Source organism: Macaca fascicularis, chromosome 12 (assembly GCF_037993035.2).
Source record: "Macaca fascicularis isolate 582-1 chromosome 12, T2T-MFA8v1.1".
Lineage (NCBI taxonomy): Eukaryota > Metazoa > Chordata > Mammalia > Primates > Cercopithecidae > Macaca > Macaca fascicularis.
Window position 1 is genome coordinate 133776987 of NC_088386.1, and position 21017 is coordinate 133798003.

The window sequence follows — 21017 nt, forward strand, 5'->3', positions numbered from 1 at the left end:
TGGGCAAGTCACTTTTGCTCTGGTGTATGGCTTGAGGCAGGAGGAGGGAGCACAGTTCGTGATTCCGTTTGTCAGCTCGGTTCATAGCCCGCAGATATTCAGACAGGAGACGTGTCTGCAGCTCCTGGGCTGGGGGGGCACAGCACAGCCCATGCCCAGGTACCAGCGGAACAGGGGCAGCCAGGCCCCTCTCATGCCGCCCATGCCTGGGGCAGCCCAGTGGCATTGTGGGATGGGAAGTGCCCTGGCCCAAGCTGGCATGGGCACTGAGGGCCAAGCCACCTTTAGCAGGCAGGGAGGGCCTTTGCCAGGTCACAGAACAATTGATGAAGAGTGTCCGCTTGGAGCCACAGTTGCTCTCTCCAGGGGTCTCTCAGAGGCACCATTCTCATGGAGCCTGGGCCGTGGGCAGCGGGTGGGCCAGCGGTGATGCCCTTAGGCCTCTGCTGCAGCCCATCACCTCTTCATGGTCATGTCTGTTACAGCCCATCACCTCTTCATGGCCACTGCCTGCCAGGAGGCTAACTACGGTGCCCTCCTCCAGGAGCTCTGCCTCACCCAGTTCCAGGTAGACATGGAGGCCGTCGGGGAGACGCTGTGGTGTGACTGGGGCAGGACCATCGGGTGAGTCCCATGGCCGCTGGTGGGCAGGACATGGTTGGGGAGGGAGGGGTGCAAGCGGGGGAGGGGTGGACCACATGGGGGCCATGGAGGATCCTCTCTAGACCCCAGAAGGGTTCTTCCCCGGGGGGTGCCGGGATGAAGACAGAGGAGGGGGCCGGTGGCAGGTGGATGTGAAGAGTGGCGGTGGGAGGAGGCCGCGGCCTCAATAATCTCCTCTGGGTGGATGGTGGAGCCCTAAGGCAGGGAACGCGGAGGGTTCAGACTGGGCCATGTCCAGCCAGAGATGCCCATGGCCTCTCCAACGGCAGGCACCTGGGGAATGACTGACAGTAGGGTCTCGTGCCCGGGTGGCCAGGTCTCTGACTGGAGCCTGGCTTCAGGGACATCCCTGCTGGTTCCCTCCGTCCCCGTGGTCAGGCCAAAGCTGTCCTTCCTGGCCCCACCCTGTCCAGGGCTAAGAGCTTCTGGTAATGGAGCAGGCTGTCACCACCCACAGCCCCCAGCAGGACGACTTCAGCCAAACCCTTCCCCACCTGGCCCGGTCCTCCTGCCCAAGGGCCCTTCTTCCCACTTGAGGGACTCCCTCATTGCCTCCCTCAGCCTCCTGGGTACTGGGCCCCCATCAGCAGGCCTGGGGGTTCTCCCCAGCAGGCCCAGGCTCCTCTGCCTCCAGAGCAGGGATCAGAACTCGGCATGTCCGCGATCAACTTTCAAGTCCTTGTTTCTGCCTCCGTGGGAGGTGCCGGGGTGTCCTGGGGCTGCAGTGGGTGAGTAGTGGGGTCCACAGAGGGTGTGTGGAGCTGACGGCCACCGCCTCCCTGCCACGCGAAATTCACATAGAAATCTGTCTATCGGTTCACAGCGCAGTGCAAGTCCTGGTGCCCCACTGATGACAAGCGCTTTCCCCAGTGCCTGAGAGAAAGGGAGCCCTGGGGACCAGTAGGGAGGGCCAGGGGCAGGGAGGAGGCCCTGGGGAGGGTCTTCACGGAGGAAAGGTTGCACCAAAGTCCCACACCAAGAGTACATGTGGCTGTGGTGTACCCTGAGGGTCCAGGACACACCTGGCACATGTCTGTGGGATTGAAGATCCCTGGTTGGGCTCATCACCCCTCCCCTGTGGGCTGCGGGCTGGTGTGAGCACAGGGAGAAAGCCCATGGCTGGGTAGCTCCCACTAACCCTCTGGGCCTGGGTTTGGGCCTCCCTGTACCCTCAGAGCCCCGCTGGCCACAGCCTGCCCTCTTCTCTCTGAGGCTGGCAGATGAGTGGCCTCTGTTTTCTCCCGTCGGCTGTGTGCCCTCTACCTGCTTCGTCCACCTCAGGGGACTCCTTTGGTCCCAGCAGAGTCCATGCTCAATGCACTGTTGTTGAGGCAACTCTCTACCTTGGGAGCCCAAACTTTTTAAAAAGTAGGAAGGCATGGGGTATATGCAGGTGTGCATCCTGGGATTTAAACAGCGGAAACTCCACAGCCTCTGCCCCGGTTCGGGTGGGAGAGTTGGCGCTCCCAAAGGTGGGAGGGCCGAAGTCACGGCTCCAGCCTCAGAGGCCCCTGATGAGACACAGTGAACCAGGGAGCCCACCCCAACCCTCTGGGGTCTCTGGGGGCCTGCCTGTGCCCTCAGCAGGGTCTCCTCACTCTGGGGTCTCTGGGGGCCTCCCTGTGCCCTCAGCAGGGTCTCCTCACTCTACTGTACTCAAGGCTTCTCCAAGATTTCAGGGTCTGCTTTTCTAAGCTGAAAAATGAGTTGAGCAGGGAGAGGTTGTTAAAAATCAGAACAGCCTGTTCTTTAGGCTAACTGGCTTTCTGCCACAGCTGAGTCATTTGTATTTAAATTAAGATTGCATTTTATTACGATCCAGGGAAGGCACAGTGGGGGGCCCCTGGAGAAAATCACTCTCCCCGGCCAGCTCTGTGGAAGTGATGGTTGATTTGTGTAGATTGATTGTGAACCAGAGGCCTGGCAGAAGACAGCAGGGTAACGCACGAGTGTTCTACAAGCAGCCGTGGTGGGGCGTCCTTAGAAATGGAAGCCACCACAGATGGCTTCCGACAGTGCCAGAGCGCAAACAGGAATAATTAGCCCTGAGGCCAGAGAGTTCGCCATCCTCGGAGGAGCCGAGTGGCAATAGCTGGAACTAGAGAAATTTTCTTTCTTTCTTTCTTTTTATTATTATTATACATGTGCACCCATAATGGGTGCAGCACACCAACATGGCATGTGTATACATATGTAACACACCTGCACGTTGTACACATGTACCCTAGAACTTAAAGTATAATAATAATTTTTTAAAAAATCTAGCCAGGCACTGTGGCTCACACCTGTGATCCCAGCGCTTTGGGAGGCCAAGGCAGGTGGATCAGCTGAGGTCAGGAGTTCCAGACCAGCCTGGCCAACATGGTGAAACCCCGTCTTTACTAAAAATATAAAAATTAGCTGGGCGTGGTGGCACACACCTGTAATCCCAGCTACTCGGGAGGCTGAGGCAGGAGAATTGCTTGAACCCAAGAGGTGGAGGTTGCAGTGACATGAGATCATGCCACTGCACTCCAGCCTGGGCGACAGTGAGACTCCATCTCAAAAAAAAAAGCTGGGCGTGGTGGCGAGCACCTGTAGTCCCAGCTACTGGGGAGGTTGAGGCAGGAGAATGGCGTGAACCTGGGAGGCGGAGCTTGCAGTGAGCCGAGATAGCGCCACTGCACTTCAGCCTGGGTGACAGAGCGAGACTCAGTCTAAAAAAAAAAAAATCAAGATATTTTAGGAACCAGGAAGGAAAAGTCCACATCACAACAGCATCTCAGCAGGTCGGCCCAGGCCTGCCAGCCCCTGGGGTCTGCATTTGGCAGAATGATGCCCCCCAGAGATGTCCATGCCTAATTCCTGGAACTGTGAGTGTGTCACATTACACAGCAAAGGGGAATGAAGGCACAGATGGAACTGGCGACACTAATCAGGTGGCTTTGAGATGCGAGAATTCGGATCGTCTGGGGGGCCCAGTGCTATCACAAGGCCCCTTAAGTTGGTCCCAGGCTTGGCTATTGGAGAGCCTTTTTTGTGTCTTTTTGACATTGCCCCTGGCTTTTTTTGAGCACTTTCTTTCTTCTGGTACCACAAGATGTTCCAGGCTTATCTTATACATTTTGTGCCCCAGCCCTGAAGTCAGTCATTTCTCCAAGAAACCCTAGTTCCTTTTGTTGGAGAATGGTATCTAGAGACCAAGCCATATATGTATATGTGTGGGTATACACACACACCAGGGATTTAGATGGAACCCATGGAACCATGTAGGTGCTAGAATAAAACATGGGTGAATCTCTGTTTAAGCCATGGTATTGAGAAAGGCTGGGTAAAACAATATTGTTTCAAAAAATTGGCTTGCCTGATCACGGGGCCCAGCAGGCCAGCAGGCTGGAGACTCTTGGGAGCTCATGCAGGATTCTTGAGGCAGAATTTCCGAACGTGCTGGTAAGGCCTTCCCGTTGGCTGGGCGAGGCCCCACCCCCAGCATCAAGGATTATCCCCTTAAAGACAGCTGATGATAGATGTTAACCACATCTCCCAAATACTCCCACAGTGACATCTAAATGTGTGTTTGACTGAGTCACTGGGTACTGTACTCTGGCCAAGTTGGCACATAAAGCTAATCATCACACTGGTTCCAGGGGCAGAGCTCTCTGCGCAAAGGTGTGTTCGGACAACTGGCACCATCCCTCCTCCTACTGCCCCTTCCCATTTCTCTCATTCCTTTCACCCTGTTCCCACCCAATTCCTGTGGGCAACTTATCTCATCAGTTTCTGGTCTCTCTTTCCTGTATATCTTTTGCACAAATGAGCAGATGCCTGCATTTTTTCTTATATCCCCTTCTTTCTTGTATAAAGGGTTGTATACTAATGACACTCCTTTGTACTTTGGTTTTTCTTCACTTAACAGCATAATCTGGAAATCTCTCCTTGTCAGTGCAGAGGGAGCCTCCTCCCTCATTTTTACAGCTGTATAGTACTCCACCGTGCAGAGTTTTTCAGCCATTTTCCTTTCAGCCGGGGCAGAAGCCAAGCGAGCGGAGGCACTTAGGTTGTGGCCAGTGTTTTCCCATTTCAGCATCGATGTGAGTGGCCTCGTGCATCCGTGTTTTCCCAGCACCAGAGCTGACTGTTCAGAATAGATACCAGAAGTGGAGTCGCAGGACCAGAGGTGAGAGCAGGAGGAACGTGTTAGGTTTTGCAGCATCCCTCTAGAAGGCTTATGCCAGTTTGCGTTCCCACCAGCAGCGTGTGGGGTGCCCGTTTCCCCAGACCCACCAACAGACTGTGTTGTCGTACAGTAGAAGTGTCGCTGTCTGATAAGTGAGGAACAATGTCTCAGCAGCATGTGAATTTGCATTTCTGTACTTAGGAGTGAATCTGAACATCTTTCGTATGTTTACAGGTCGTTCTTTTATCTTTTTGGCAAATTGTGTCTTTTCCTATTTTCTCTCAGGTCCTTCTTAAGGAGTTCTTTGGATGTGAGATGAGGGTTAGGCCCCTGCCCCTCATGTGCAGTAGATATTTTCTCCTAGTTTGTTGGTTGTCTTTCAACTTTGACTTTTGGTGTTTTTGTTGCCACACAATTTTTTTAATGTGGTCAAAACCATCCATCTTTGATCACCTCTGGAGTAGAGTCATAACGGAAAAGCCGCTCCCCACATTCAGGGGAAAGAGGAATTTGCCAGGTTGTCTCTATCCTGTGTGATCCCACTGCTTCCATCCAAATCTTTGGCCCGTCGGAGTTTATTCCAGTTTATTCTTGTGTATGGTGTGAACTGTGAATCAAATGTTACCTGTTTCTGGATGGGCTACCCACTTGTCCCATTTATGCAAACGTCCATCTGTGCTCCCGGTGACCTGAGATGACACCTTCGTCATGCACTAAGTTTCCCTGTGCACTTGGCCCGTGCCTTCTTAAATCGTCCCTTTCCCAAACCTTCCTCATCTCACCTGAATCTCATATTGATTTATTCTCCAAACTATCAGTGAGTCCTCACTGCCTGCTGAATGTTTACCTAATTATCCCTTAACTTATTCCAAGAAACACGTTTACTGTAGCTGGCGTTTATTACCACGTGCCGGGCTTTGTGTCGAGCACGTAACTTCCATTGACTTATTCAGGTCAGCAGCAGCCTGGCGGAGGCGGAGCTGTTGTGATTGCTGCCTCACCTGCCTAGGCTCGCACAGCTGGTACCCATGGCTCCCTCCTGGTTCCCAGCGGAGGTGGAGGGATGCCCTGCTGCCATATAACTGTGGCCTCCTGAGATGGGGATGCCAGCCTTCAGGTGCTGCCTCCACCCTGGCAACGTCCCCACCAACCTGGTACGGTCCATCACATTGAGACACCAAGCCTGGCAGTGGGCCAAGGGCAGCCTTCCAGGGGTCTCCTATAGCAGTGAGGGTCTGGGGTTCTAGGGTGGGCACATTTGTGCAAGTGATTGGTGGAGAAGAGGGCCCTGGAGAGAACACAAAGGCACAAATAGGGTGAGAGGCGCTAGGCTGCCTGCAGGCAGGCCATCACCAGGTGTGGGCCATCGCCAGGTGTGGGTAGGTGGCACTGTGTCTGCTGGATGAGCGGGACCCCAAAGTGAGGCCAACCGGCAGGCAGCCAGACAGCCGGCTGCTCTCAGGGGCTGCTCCTGACCGAGCAGGGTCCCAGCTGGTCTCAAGGACTGTGAGCCAGGCAAGTGACCTGATGGGGGACGTAGGCTCTGGGAAAGGCCCCTCTCTAAGCCAAGTGCAGTTGAGGCTTGGCAGCTGGGGCAGAAGGCAAGCAAGCAAAACCAGGCAATTATTAGGGTCTGGTATCCAAAACCAGGCTGACATAGAGGGCAGGGGACTCTGAAGGCAGGAGCCTCGGGGCCAGAGCCGCCACATGCCTGCTGCCCAAAGTCACAGCTGTCCCGGGGCCCTGGGCTGGGCCTGCAGGTATCTTGGTATATGGCAGAGGGAAGCTTCCAGACTCTTCTGAAATCAGAGATCTCATTTAACAACAACTGTGTGTCAAAGGGGACTCACCTTCCCATGAGTGACACAGACAAATGCGGCCGGCCAGCCTTTTGTGGGATACACACACAGTAGTAAGTGGGGACTGAGACATGCTCGTGCCAGCTCCTGGTGCCGGCCTGGCAGGCTTGCCTCCTCTATCAAAGCAGATGGGAAGGAGGGCCCCTGTGACCCCTGCTTTACTCGGGACATTGAATAGAAGTAAAAAATGAATAGGCCGGGCGCGGTGGCTCAAGCCTGTAATCCCAGCACTTTGGGAGGCCGAGACGGGCGGATCACGAGGTCAGGAGATCGAGACCATCCTGGCTAACACGGTGAAACCCCGTCTCTACTAAAAAAATACAAAAAACTAGCCGGGCGAGGTGGCGGGCGCCTGTAGTCCCAGCTACGTGGGAGGCTGAGGCAGGAGAATGGCGTGAACCCGGGAGGCGGAGCTTGCAGTGAGCTGAGATCCGGCCACTGAACTCCAGCCTGGGTGACAGAGCGAGACTCCGTCTCAAAAAAAAAAAAAAATGAATGGAAGACTCCTCATGGCCTGGTGCAGTGGCTCTCGCCTATAATCCCAACACTTTGGGAGGCCAAGGCAGAAGAATTACTTGAGCCCAGGAGTTTGGGAACAGCCTGGACAACAAAGTGAGACTCCATCTCTATAAAAAAAGTAAGGCCGGGCGCGGTGGCTCACGCCTGTAATCCCAGCACTTTGGGAGGCCGAGGCGGGCGGATCACAAGGTCAGGAGATCGAGACCATGGTGAAACCCCGTCTCTACTAAAAATACAAAAATTAGCCGGGTGCGGTTGTGGGCGCCTGTAGTCCCAGCTACTCGGGAGGCTGAGGCAGGAGAATGGCGTGAACCTGGGAGGCGGAGCTTGCAGTGAGCCGAGATCGCGCCACTGCACTCCAGCCTGGGCGACAGAGCGAGACTCCGTCTCAAAAAAAAAATAAAATAAATAAAATAAAAATTAGTTGTACATCTTGTTGCACACCTGTAGGCCCAGCTGCTTGGGAGGCTGAGGCAGGAGGATCACTCAAGCTTGGGAGGTCAAGGCTGCCGTGAGCCACGATGGCGCCACTGCACTCCAGCCTGGGTGACAGAACCAGACCAGAGCCTGTCGTGGGGTAGGGGGAGGGGGGAGGGATAGCATTAGGAGAGATACCTAATGTAAATGACGAGTTGATGGGTGCAGCACACCAACATGGCACATGTATACATATGTAACAAACCTGCAGGTTGTGCACATGTACCCTAGAACTAAAGTATAATTTAAAAAAAAAAGAGAGAGAGAGACTCCTCTGCACAGAGTCATTCTTGGGTCCCTGCCCTGGCTGTGGGTCTGCTTTTTTTTTTTTTTCCTCATTTAGGGTTTGTAGCCACCACACTTGCCCTTGGACCTTAGGTGCCCGGCGTGGGTCTGCACGCAGGTGCTTGCTGGGCTCTGACAGCCCTTGCCCTGACCGTGACCCCGCTCCTTTGCTCATCCTGTTGCTTTATTACCTGGTTGGTGGTTTTTGTCAGGTTGTTTGTTGTGAGCAAGGCTTGGGGGTGATTCCTGAGCCCTCTCTAACATGTGTGGGGTGTCTTCCACACAGCTGCATGAAACGGGTCCCTGAAAAGTGGCCGAATAAGCTCAGCGGGGCCAGGCTCCCTGCAAGCTGGTTGGTGTGTCATTTACCAGGGGTTATCATCTTATTAAGCTGCAGCCTTGGTTTGCTGATGGAGGCATGATGTGATTTAATGTATTAACTGGGGCTGCAATCTAATTTGAGGAGGTATGGAAAACATGACAAATGTGTCATCGGGAACTCTCAGTTCCAGAGACCTTCCTGTGGGTGCAGGGGAGGGAGAGAGAAGGCAGAACAGACAAGAGAAGAATCTGGAATGTGCTGGACTCAGCTATAAAACACGGGTTTTAAAAAGCCTCACATCAGATTTCCTCACCCAAACAAGAAATGCTGGTTGATTTAAGAGGGAAGTGGCCACACCTATCCCACCCCACCCAATACAGCTTCAGGGTCTGAGTGCCATCTTAGGCAGGGGAAAGGTGTCCTGGGGGAAGATGCCAGAGGGATGGGGCCACAGCCTGCCCTGCTAGGCTTCCGAGGTCACTGGGCCCCAGAGAACCAGACTTCACTTCCATACCAGCTGGGATGCCCCCATCCCTCTGCCCTAAAGCTTCCAGGTTTGTAAATACTGACCATGGCAGCCTCAGGTCACCTCAGCTTCGGTTACCTGAGGCTGCCACTGTGGATCCTGCCCTGCCCTGCCCTGCTGACCCCGTGCTGGGCAATGATGGGCCCTCCCCCAGCCCCAGGAGCTGCCCAGAGGATGGGGCTCCAGGCCCCTGGAAGTGGGGCTGCAGCCCGGCGTGGTAATTGCGGGACGGGAGACAAATGTCTGCTGTGGTACTGCGGCTCAGCATGGCCAGCGCCAGGCATGACATTCTGGGTCTACACGATGTTGACTTGGGCAGGGTGCACCAACATCTCGGGGTTCTTCCCAGCCTGCTGCATCTCCCTCCTGCTGCCTTCTTTGTGTCTCCTGCTAAAAGAGTCAAGTCAGGAAATTCTTCAGAACTCAGCAGCAACATGGGAACAGCTGCTTGTGTTTTGAATTTGAGCAGGAACTGAGACGCAGGCTTCTTCTGAAATCACGAGGGCTCTCTGGACCGAGGGCGTGGCGTCCTCCTGGATTCCTGCTGAGCTCGATACCCCACGAGGTCTCGGGATGGGCTGTTCACAGAGTCCTGCCCGCCGCCTGCCCCTGCCCCTGCCCCTGCCCGGCCTGGCACTGGAGCCCCCCCACCTCCCTGAGGCCTGTCTTGCGCATCAGGAGCTCCCAGCACAGCATGTGGGGCTGCCTCGGTGCCCTCGTGGGTTTGTTCATGGAGGTGTCCGCCCTGGAACTTGCTATGTGCCCACGAGCACTGGGGCTCCTCTGTGCTCTGCTGGTGGCTGTGGTGCTGTTGTCCCTGTGTGTGCTGATGGAATAGCGTGGGCTCCATGAAAGGCCCGCAGGCACGGACAGGACAAATGGCAGTGCCCAGCACAGCCAGGTCTCAGAGGATCCAAAGGTGAGCACTGCCCAGGCCGAGGCTGCCCTTCTTGCCCACCACCCTCCCTGCCCACCTCCACACCATCTCCTGCCGTGCCCCTCTCTGTGTGGTCTGCACTGGGCGTGAAGCCAGTTCTTGTGAGGAAAGGCCTGGCTGGATGCCTGTTCCCCCACCCTCTGCGCCCCCTGGGTGGGAGAATCTTTCCAGGCATCTCCAGAGCACACCCCAGGGACACACAAACCCGGCTGCTGACCCCTGACCTCCTGGGGCCTTCAGCGCTGACAGCCAGCCCAGCGGGAGGTGGAGGAGCAGGAAGAGCCCCTGGGAGCCGGGTCCTCGAAGACTCCAGGCTGTGGCTTATAGAGAAGGGGGCGGAGGAGGAGAGATGGAGGTGGCTGTGCCAGGAAAGCCATCCAGCTCGCACAGTCTGGCTCCCCTGAGGACGCCACTCCCGAGGCCTGCACAGGCATCAGCTGGGGTGCCCGGTCCCCATGGGGAAGGGCTGTAGACACAGCTGTCCAGAGCTGGGCAGGGTGGGGCAGTGGCTGGGGATATGCCGGCCCTGCTCAGGCCGCCCCTTGGGGGTGTCATTCCACCTTCCCCGAGTCTCCTTGGCACGAGTGGCCGCGGTTGTGCAGGGAGCACCTTCTGCTGGCTTTCAGCACTGGGGAAATAAACCAGGGCTCAGAGTCCTTGGCAGCCGCCCCTGGAATGTGTTCAGGTCAGGGTCGCCTCACTTAACATGTGTGCTCCGTGGCGGGTTCTGATGAGGATCCCCAGAGGATCTGATGACACCTGCCTGCTGGGCTGGGGGTCTCTGGGATGGGGAGGAGGAGCCCCGTTTCCCTTCTCGGAAAGCTCTGGGAGAAATGCATCTGTGAGGACCCACAGCAGAGGAGCCCTCATGTTGGGGGAGCTTGGAGGCTGCGGCTGGGGCGGGCGACTGCTGGCCTCACCCCTCCACACCCAGGGACCACTGTGTCGTCCTCAGCACCTTTTTATCTGAAGTCTTCTGGCCCTGGGGGGAGGCACAGATGGAGAGACCTTCTCCAGACCCTGGGGTGACTTAGTGCTGAGTGTGGCACTGAGCCCACCATGGCGTCTTTCCCATCAGGTGATTAACTGCCTGGTTTCACATCCTCCTGAGTTTGGGGATGAAATCAGGCCTGTGCGTCAACATGAAAGGTCAGACATGGGGTGACGCTAAGCAGATCCCGGCAGTGAGTGAAAGGGTGGGCAGGTGGAACGTGTCTGGTGGTGGGGGCTCGTTGCAGCTCAGCATCCACCCCTGCCTCCCCTGTGGACACTCCACTGCGGCAGCCATGCCCCCAGAAAGCCCTAGAACCATCCAGGCTGTGCAAACGGGACTTGGCTATCCTGGGACACAGGCCAGCTTGTGCACACGGGGCTTCACTGAACCCCAAAGGCAGCCTCCTGGGTTGCCCATGGGGAAGGGGTGGGAGTGGGGGAGAGAGGATGAAGATGTGCCCTTGTGTGCGATACCTCTGGCTGTGGGTCCTGTGTGGGGAGGGCAGCGGGTGGAGTATGGAGCAGATGCCCCTTCCTAATGCTGACCTTCACTCCAGCCCCCAGGCTGGGCCATGGCACCTCCCAGGATCTATCCATTCATCACTCAGATGGTAGACATCTCCCAGGCACAGGCAGGGCCAAAAACATTCTCGGTCCCCTGTGGGAGGGCCTCCAGGGAGCAGTGGCACCTCGCAGCCTTCCCCGTGCATAATTCAAGGACACTGAGTGTCTTGCGGGACCTAAGCACAGGGTGCCCTTTGGGCTGCGTCCTGGGACAGGCCTTGGGTCTGAGTCCACTCTTGTTTCAGCTTCTTGTCTCAATCAAAAAATGGAGCATGCACTTTCTGAAAAAGAGACTGAGTTTACCCTCAGTGCCCAGGCAGTGGAGGCCGCCTCCCTCCAGGGCAGGCCACACCGGCACGCTGTGGTTCCCTACTCCTACTCGAGTTAAAGCCATTTCCCGGTTCTTGCTGTTAGAAACTATGCAGCCAGGCGCAGTGGCTCGCACCTGCAATCCCAGCACTTTGGGAGGCCAAGGTATGTGGATCACTTGAGCCCAGGAGTTCAAGACCAGCCTGGGCAACATGGCGAAACCACGTAGCTACAGAAAATGTAAAAATTAGCTGAGTGTAATGGATGCACCTGTAGTCCTAGCTACTGAGGAGGCTGAAGTGGGAGGATTGCCTCAGCCCAGGAGGTTGAGGCTGCAGGAAGCCATGGTCATGCCACTGCATTCCAGCCCAGGTGACAGAGTGAGACCCTGTCTGAAATAAATAAAACACTATAAGAACTTGTGTACATATATCCTTTGTTTTTTTTTTTTAACATTAATTTTGTTGTTAAACATTCCTGGGAGAAATAATTCATGTAAGTGGGCTTACTGTAGCATGTACCATGAACATTCTGTGGTTTTGGGGGGTTTTTTTGAGATGGAGTCTCGCTCTGTCACCCAGGCTGGAGTGCAATGGCACAATCTCAGCTCACTGAAACCTCCGCCTCCTGGGTTCAAGCGATTCTCCTGCCTCAGCCTCCCGAGTAGCTGGGATTACAGGTGCCTGCCACCATGCCCGGCTAATTTTTTGTATTTTTAGTAGAGACAAGGTTTCACTATGTTGGCCAGGCTGGCCTCAAACTCCTGATCTCGGGTGATCCACCACCTCTGCCTCTCAAAATGCTGGGATTACAGGCGTGAGCCACCATGCCCGGCTCAAGAACCCATTGTGTGGTTCTTGATAGATTTTTGCCAGTTGTTCCTCTAAAGAATTTTACTAGTTTATAATTCTATCAGCAACATATGAAAATGCCTATTTCCTCATAGGTTCATGAGTATTGAGTTTGTAGAGATTTTGTTTTTGCAGGTCAAAAGGAGATTTCCTCTTTGGTTTTAATTTGCATGTCTTTGGCAATTAGGAAAGTTGAACTAGTCTCTGACAGTTATTTGGAATTTGTTTCTTCTCAAGTGCAAGTTACGTCACCATGACCTTTCCTGTTTGTCCTGTGAGTCACTGTGCTTTTTTCCCTTTTTTAAGACTTTATTTTTTAGAGCAGTTTAGGTTCACAGCAAAATTGAGAGGAAAGTACAGAGATTTCCCATATGCCCATTGGAGGTATTTTTAATCTTCTTTTACAAATTCTTTTTTTTTTTTTTTTTTGAGACGGAGTCTCCCTCTCTTGCCCAGGCTGGAATGCAGTGACAAAATCTTGGCTCACTGCAACCCCTGCCTCCCGGGTTCAAGTGATTCTCCTACCTCAGCCTCCTGAGTAGCTGGGACTACAGGCACCCGCCACCACGCCCGGCTAATTTTTTGTGTTTTTGGTAGAGACGGGGTTTCACCATGTTGGCCAGGATGGTCTCAAACTCCTGACCTCAAGTGATCTATCCGCCTCAGCCTCCCAAGTTTACAGGCATGAGCCACTTTGCCTGGCCACAGATTCTTGAAGAATATAAATATTAACTGTTTGCCATTGTGCTCTAAATATTTTCTTGTTTCATTGGTGTTTCTTTTGATGTTCATTTTCCACATTGTAGTTAATTAGCTAATCTGTGAACACATGGATGCTCCGATTCACCCCCATCAGTCAGTAGCTGTGTGATCTCTGCATAACTGTGACTGTCCGCAGACTCCATTGTCTCAGTTGTGAGAGTCATATGCCCACAAGATTATGTTCTGTGATTTTGTTCTGTGTTTTGAAATGATATTTATCTTCTTAACACAGTAGATGGACAGAAATGTATTTCCTTCCCACCTCAATTATCCTACCAGAATTTGTTAAATAATGTTGCCAACCTCCATTGTTTTGTGTTGCTTAATTTAACACATAATACCTTCCTATGTGCGTTAGAATCTATTTGAAATAATTTTTATTTACATTTTGGGGTCGTACCACGCCATTTAAATTACCACAACTTTACAATATTTCCTACAATTTAGAAGGCCTCTCCTACCGTGTTTCATTTTCATCATATTTTACATTATGTTTTGCATGCTTTGATATATTTTCTGCCTATTTTTCCAAAAGAACGTAAGAATCATGTTGCCTAACTCCATAAAAAGTCATTGCAGCCTCGACCTCCTGGGCTCAAGCAATCCTCCCACCTCAGCCTCCCAAATAGCTGGAACTACAGGCATGTGCCATGACACCCAGCTAATCTTTATTTTTTGTAGAGATGAGGTCTCCCTATGTTACCCAGGCTGGTCTTGAATTCTGGGCTAAAGCGATCCTCCTGCCTCAGCCTCCCAAAGTGCTGGGATTACAGTTTGATGGGTTGTTACCTGATACTGCTTTTTAGTGAATAGTAGGCAAGCTACCATGGACCGTGGGGACCAGGCATGCAGTGCCAAGTGGGGCCCGCCTGCAGGAACCCCGCTGGCTGCATCCCTCCTTCAGCGCTGTGAGCCTCTGTGGCCTCCCCAGTAAAACGGGTGTAGAAAGTGATGAATAAGGAAGCTCCGGATTTTCCTCTTTGTGTTTCCTTAATCAGGTTTTAGGGTTAGAATCATGTTTGCCTAATGGAATAGATATGCTAGCTGAGCATTAGAATCAAGAGTGGGAAATAATTTTTTTTTTTTTTTTTTGAGACATGGTCTCACTCTGTCGCCCAGGCTGGAGTCCATTGGTGTGATCTTGGCTCACTGCAACCTCTACCTCCTGGGTTCAAGTGATCCTCCTGCCTCAGCCTCCTGAGTAGCTGGGACTACAGGTGTGCACCACCACACCCGGCTAATTTTTGTATTTTTGGTAGAAATGGGGTTTCACTGTGTTGCCTAGGCTGGTCTCAAACTCCTGGGCTCAAGTGATGCACCCGCTTTGGCCTCCCAAAGTGCTGAGATCACAGGCGTGAGCTACTGCACCCAGCCAGAAATAATTTGTGATGTGAGAATTATTTATTCCTTAGAAGTTTGAATGAATTCATCACTAAGACCATCAAACCTCAGTAATTTGGGGGATTTCCTTCTCCAGTTACTTCCTCCACTGTTGATTTATTTTGCCTTTCTAGCTCTTGTTTTAACAGTTGTCTTCATCTGTGTTTATTTGGCCTGTGTCCTTCGGATTCCTCAGTTAACTGAAACATGATGTGTAGTATTTCTTTACATGTTTAATATCCCTTAGATTCAAGTTTATGCCTCCATTTTTGTTTTTTTCTGTTTTTCTTCTTTCCCCTTTTTTTCTTTGTTTACATGCTATTTCATTCATCAAAAGGAATCGAGGAGGCCCACTTTTTAATTAACCAAACATGCCCCTTTTTGTAGTCTTTAGAAAATAGGCTACATTTTGCATCACCTTGTCTTTTCTAAATTTTTTTTCTTTAACTTTTATCATTCACTTGCCCCCTTTTCCCTTTTTTGAAATTGCTTCTTTCCTAAGATATGATTTAAATCCTTAGTTCATCATTTTTCTCACTTTTCTTGAACATAATAAAGCATTCAAGGCTATGATGTTTTTCTCTAAGGACCTTCCTCATTCATCACTTTCTATAGATTTTGATATGTTAGCTTTTTTCATTGTATTCTTTTTTTTTTTTTTTTGAGACAGAGTCTCGCTCTGTCACCCAGGCTGGAGTGCAGTGGCGTGATCTCGGCTCACTGCAACCTCCGCCTCCTGGGTTCACGCCATTCTCCTGCCTCAGCCTCCCCAGTAGCTGGGACTACAGGCGCCCACCACCTTGCCCAGGTAATTTTTTGTGTTTTTAGTAGAGAGGGGGCTTCACCGTGTTAGCCAGGATGGTCTCAATCTCCTGACCTCGTGATCTGCCGGCCTCGGCCTCCCAAAGTGCTAGGATTACAGGTGTGAGCCACCATGCTTTGCCTATTGTATTTTCTGAATAGACAGCTATTGTCTTCTTGACTTTCTTCTTAAGACAATTTTTTCCTTAGGTAAGTATATTTTAAAATATACTATTTCTATTTCTGTTTGTTCTTTATCTCTTTTTTTGCCATAGGGAGGAAATGTAGCCTGAATCATTTCTGCTTTTGTATTTTTATGGAGATTTTATTTGAGACTAGTATATGATGACTTTTTGTGAACATACCATGAATACTTGAAAAATAATAAATTATCTGTTTATTCCATGTAATCCCCTCCAAAACAACCGTTAATGTTATCTTGCTTTGATCTTCAACTCCTTTATGTGTTGCTGAATTTCTTATGTAGTTGATAATGAAGTATTTTATTTTTGTAATCATATTTTTATCATTTCTACTTCCTTTTTCTTGGAGGTATTTGCATATATGTTTTGCTGTGTCTTTATGGCATTTAGATTCCATGTAATTATGCTGCCATCACCCATGCCTCTCATCCTGATACCTCTCCTTACCACATGTAATCATTTTTGCTCTAAATTATTTTTTGCTTCATATTAATATTGAAATCCCAGCGTTTCAACTACTTGAAGTTTACCGATAACTCTTTTTAGTCTTCCTATTTTGTTTTAATGACCTCTCTCGTCCACAGCTTATTGCTGGATTTCATTTTTTCTTCTGGAGAATGGCGAGCCTTTTAACAAAGGAAATTAAGTTGTATTTTTTCAGTCTTCAGGCACTCTAATTTTTGTCTTCTTAATTTTTATCTTTCCATGCTGATTATTTTTCTTTCCTCTCAATTGTTGAAACACCATGTGTTTTTTCTTTTCTTTTCTTTTCTTTTTTTTTTTGAGACAGGCTGGAGTGCAGTGGTGTGATCATGGTTTGCTGCAGCCTTAACCTCCTGGGCCCAAGTGATCCTCCCACCTCAGCCTCCCATGTAACTGGAACTACAGGCATGCACCACCTCATCTCGCAAATTGTTTCTATTTTTTGTAGAGATGGGGTCTCACTATGTTGCCCAGGCTGGTCTTGAACTCCTGGGCTCAAGCAATCCTTCCATGTTGGCCTCTCAAAGTGTTGGGATTACAGTGTGAGCCACCGTGCCCAGCCCGTGTTTTCTCTCTTATTATTATTGAAATATTGGCAAGCTATTTGTCATTCAACCAGCCATGAAATGTGAAGCAAACAGATGTTCTTATCTTGTATTTATTATCTTACACTGTCCAACCACACACTTTGGCCTCCCCTGTGTGAGAGAACAGGAATCTCTGGGTTTTGGGCTTTCTCTCTCTCTCTCTTTCTCTCTCTCTCTCTCTCTCTCTCTCTCTCTCTCCATCCTTCTCTCGCCTCCCCCACGTCTTCCTTCTCATTGATTGCAATTACTATTCTAAAACCTACTTTGTCCTTTCTATCTTCTATGTAATTTGGTTTTTAATTTTTATGCCATTTTTCTGACAGTTGCACTATTTGCATACTTTTGTCAGTAATAAGCCTTGCTCTGATAGGGCTCTTGTTTACTTATCTTTGCAAATAGGTTGTTAATTCAAGCATGTCTTATTTTTAGCATCATTCCCTTTTACATGTTACCTTTTAAATTCAGGCGATTATTTCAAGTGGGTCCTAGAAATAAGCCATGTGATTAATACATTCTCAGGATTCAACAGTTTCTAAGGAGCTCTCTGTCGTCTTTGCAACATGAATGACAGCTTGGCAAGATAATAAATCTCCAAGGAGCAACTTTGTTCTGTGAAGTTCCTGTAGCTGTTGTTCCATTGTCTCTGGGTGTTTGGGATGTCATCAGAGAAGGCAGAAGGGGTTGTGATTTATGTATATTTTTAAAATCTGACCTCCTCCTTCCTGGCGTGGTTGCTTGCAGTATTCTTTTTAGTTTGAACATTTTGTGAGAACTTGTTTTGCTGATGGCCTCGTTGAGCCTGCAGAGGCTTTGGTGTGCAGAGCGCAGTTTCCTCCTCGGACTCCTTTCTCCAGGACCGGACGCTGACATTCCCCGATAGCTGAGGTTTCCAAACCTGGTTCCTCCAGCCCCTCCTCTAGCCCCTCCGTGCTCCACTGGAATTATTTTTGCCTTCTTTCACTTCTTTGTCACGTCTTGCACTGTTTCTACCTGTACATGTTACATCCTCTTTCCGGATACATTTTTCCAGATAATCTGTTTTTATTTTCTGCAATGCAAATTCTGCTTTTTACTCTTTCTAAAGTAGTTTCGGCCAGGTGTGGTGGCTCACACCTGTAATCCCGGCACTTTGGAAGACCAAGGCAGGTGGATCACTTGAGGTCAGGAGTTTGAGACCAGCATGAGCAACATGGCAAAACCGTGTCTCCACTGAAAATACAAAAATCAGTTGAGCGTGGTGGCAGGCACCTGTAGTCCCAGCTACTCGGAGGCTGAGGCAAGATAATTGCTTGAACCTAGGAGGTGGAGGTTGCAGTGAGCCAAGATTGCGCCGCTGCACTCTATCCTGGGCGACAAGTGCAAGATTTTGTCTCAAAAAAATAAATAAAAATAAAAATAGCTTCTTTTCTTTTTTCTTTTTTGATTCAGTCTCCCTCTGTCACCCAGGCTGAAGTGCAGTGGCGTGATCTCAGCTCACTGCAACCTCTGCCTCCCAAGTTCACATGATTCTTGTGCCTCAGCCTCCCTAGAAGCTGGGACTACAGGTGCATGCCACAATGCCCAGCTAATTTTTTGTATTTTTAGTAGAGACAGGGTTTCGCCATGTTGCCCAGGCTGGTCTTGAACTCCTGATCTCACGTGATCGGCCCACCTTGGCCCTTCAAAGTCCTGGGATTACAGGCGTGAGCTGCTTCGCCCAGCCTAAAGTAGTTTTTAATTAGGATACCGTGATTGAAACTAATTATACGGCAGTGAATTAGAGTTTCCTTTATCCCCAAGCCTAATGGACATATTAACTCACTTCTTTACAGGGAGGCTGGATTTCTGCCATTGTGGGAAGGAGGCAGGAGGAGCCGGAGGCAGTGCTGGGGTGGGAGCTAGGCCAGGGAGCGGCTGTCTGTGGAAGGGCCCTTTGGGCAGCTCGCAGGCCATATGTCCTCAGACCTGGGGCAGCCAGGACCACCAGGGAATGTTGCTGACAGGCAGCACCAGCGCCTGAATCCCCCGCCCCAGCTGGGCCTGGCTGGGGGGTGAGAACCCCCTGCCACCCCTCCATCCCAGAAACCAGGCGGGCCTGAGGCTCTGTGGGTCCCCACCACACTTACTTCTTGGCATCTTCACCCTCCTGGTGCACTGTGGCAGTTCCAAGGCCCAGGCTGCCCAGGGCGGCTTTTGAATTGTGGAGAAGCCCCTGGATGGCTGGAACCTTCTCCCCTGCTTGGGTGAGGGTGGCTCCCCGTGGTGCACAAACACGTTCTGAGACTGAACAGAGGGCCACGTGTTCACAGGAGGTGAGACAAAGCGTTGCCAGCCCTGGGGAACAGGGGTGGCCTGTTCCTGCTCCTGTCTGGTTGTGGTTCTCCTTTGACAAGTGAGGTGAAGGCACGTTGGTAGCAGGGTACTCATCAGGACCCAGATACCTGACTCAGCTCAGCAGCCATTTGCTGAGGACTTAGCAGACACCTGGCAGTGGTGCCAGCCACTAAGGACCCAGTGCCACAGGACCTCCCCCTCCCTCCTGGAGCCACGGGCCCCCAGTACCATGGCCTCTGGAGCCCCTCACCCTCCCTTGAGGTCAGCCCTATGGTGGGGATTGTAGAGCGAGTCAGGAGCGAGACAGGAAGCCGCGTGTTGCCTGCCTGTGTGGGGCTCCCATCCAAAGACGGGGCAGTGCGAGTCACACGCCCGCCCCCTGCTGTGCAAAGCGGTCCTATGTGGAGTCATGGGCTCCCATCAGAGAGCGGCGTGGTCGTGGCCCTCTGAGGGGGTTCTCACCACGCTGCTGCTGGGAGCCAGGGATCACTGAACCCATTTTAAAAGTGAAAACACCGAGGCTCCGTAATTGCCAACTCCTCGAAGCCCCCACAGTGAACACCCCACGGTGGGACGTTTCCTGGCCTGGCCCTTTCCCCACATTCAGTGGTGCCCTGAGCTCCAAATGCGGCGAGATTGGGGCAGGAGGGCAGCAGCGGCAAGGCTGCCACCCGAATGGAGGCGGCCAGTTGGTGGGATGCCTGTATAGGGGCCAGCATGAGGCAGGGCGCCCCGTGGGTGCGCAGGGTGGATTGTTGAAGGCTCATGAAGCCTGGCGGGGGACCCTGCAGAGTCCAGTGGCATCAGGGAGAGAGTTTCTTGCGCGGGAGGGCGAGAGTGCTTTGGGCCAGCTGGTGCTGAGACCGGGGGTGGGTGGGAGGGCAGAGCCCGTCCAGCCTCCAGGCCAGTGTTGCTTCACAAGGACAATGCCCCCAGGGTGTTAGTGTCCAAATATAGCTTCCCGGCTGTCATGCTTAATCCTGAGACTCGGACACATGTCACACCCATGTCCCCATGAGGTGGGAACCCTGGGGCCTGGGCAGGCCTGAGTGTGGTCTCAGCCCCATCACACAGCTGGGCAGCTAGACCCGGGTGTCCCCACAGGGGTCCCAGGACACCTCCCAGGGATTGTAGTGAGCCCTTGGGGTCACATGCACCCAGCCCACAGTGGGCACAGCTCGGCAATCTCCCAGCATTCCCTGATCCTCGGACTCCGGGACGCAATGCACCCCCTGCTCAGGCCCAGATGCAGCCGGCATAGGACAGTCTGTGACTTTGCCTGGGACGCCCACTGCATCGTAAAATTGCACTTCATCTGGCAGCCCCGGAGCCAGGGAGCTGCCCAGGCCTGTTCTCAGAGGAGGCATTGTGCCCGTCTGCCCGCCCGCTGTGGCTGCTCTGTGGGGAGCCTGGCTTGGCAGCTCCCAGGCTGTGTCTGGTGCCAGACCTGGCTGTACATGGAGCCAGGGATGGATTTAGAAAACTCTCGCTTCCTCCCAGCATTGGCAGAGGCGCCCAGATTCCTTCCCAGCCTGGGGCCACCATAGCAGGAGAAGGGGAGGGAGGCAAGGAAGCCAGGCCCAGGGAGGACCCTGAGTGGAGGAGGCCAAGCAGTCCCCAGCAGACCTCTGGACCATTCCCCACTCGGCACTGCTGCCTTGGGGACCTCCCCACCACCTCAGCAAGCGCCCTTGTCCATAAGGAGGGGATAAGAACACCTGCCCTAGGGTCACACTCACCCGGGGAAACAGGTCTTAGTATTTTCTTAGACTTTTTTTGTTTTATTTTGTTTCGTTTTTAAGGCAGGGTCTCCCTCTGCCGCCTGGACCGGAATGCAGTTGCATGATCTTAGCTCACTGCAGCCTTGACTTCCTGGACTCAAGCAATCCTCCTGACTCAGCCTCCCAAGTAGCCAGGACTACAGGCACACACCACCACTCCTGGCTAACTTTTTAAATTTTGTGTAGAGACTTTCTGTGCTGCCCAGATTGGTCTGGAACTCCTGGGTTCAAGCGATCCTCCCACTT

General features: G+C 52.1%; 1 protein-coding gene across 4 annotated transcripts in view; it reads left to right on the plus strand.

Moving 5' to 3' along the window:
* The window catches only part of RAMP1 (receptor activity modifying protein 1), a 55338-nt gene that overhangs the window by 18278 nt on the left and 16043 nt on the right, over positions 1 to 21017 (plus strand). For 2 of the 4 annotated variants that reach the window (XM_065526343.2, XM_005574769.4), the window contains exon 2: positions 486 to 624. In XM_065526343.2, coding sequence (XP_065382415.1) covers positions 500 to 624 — 125 coding nt within the window. In that variant the 5' untranslated portion in view covers positions 486 to 499. Of the gene's footprint in view, positions 1 to 452; positions 625 to 21017 lie in introns of all 4 variants that reach the window. The other 2 variants (XM_074010615.1, XM_074010616.1) reach the window with 1 other exon arrangement.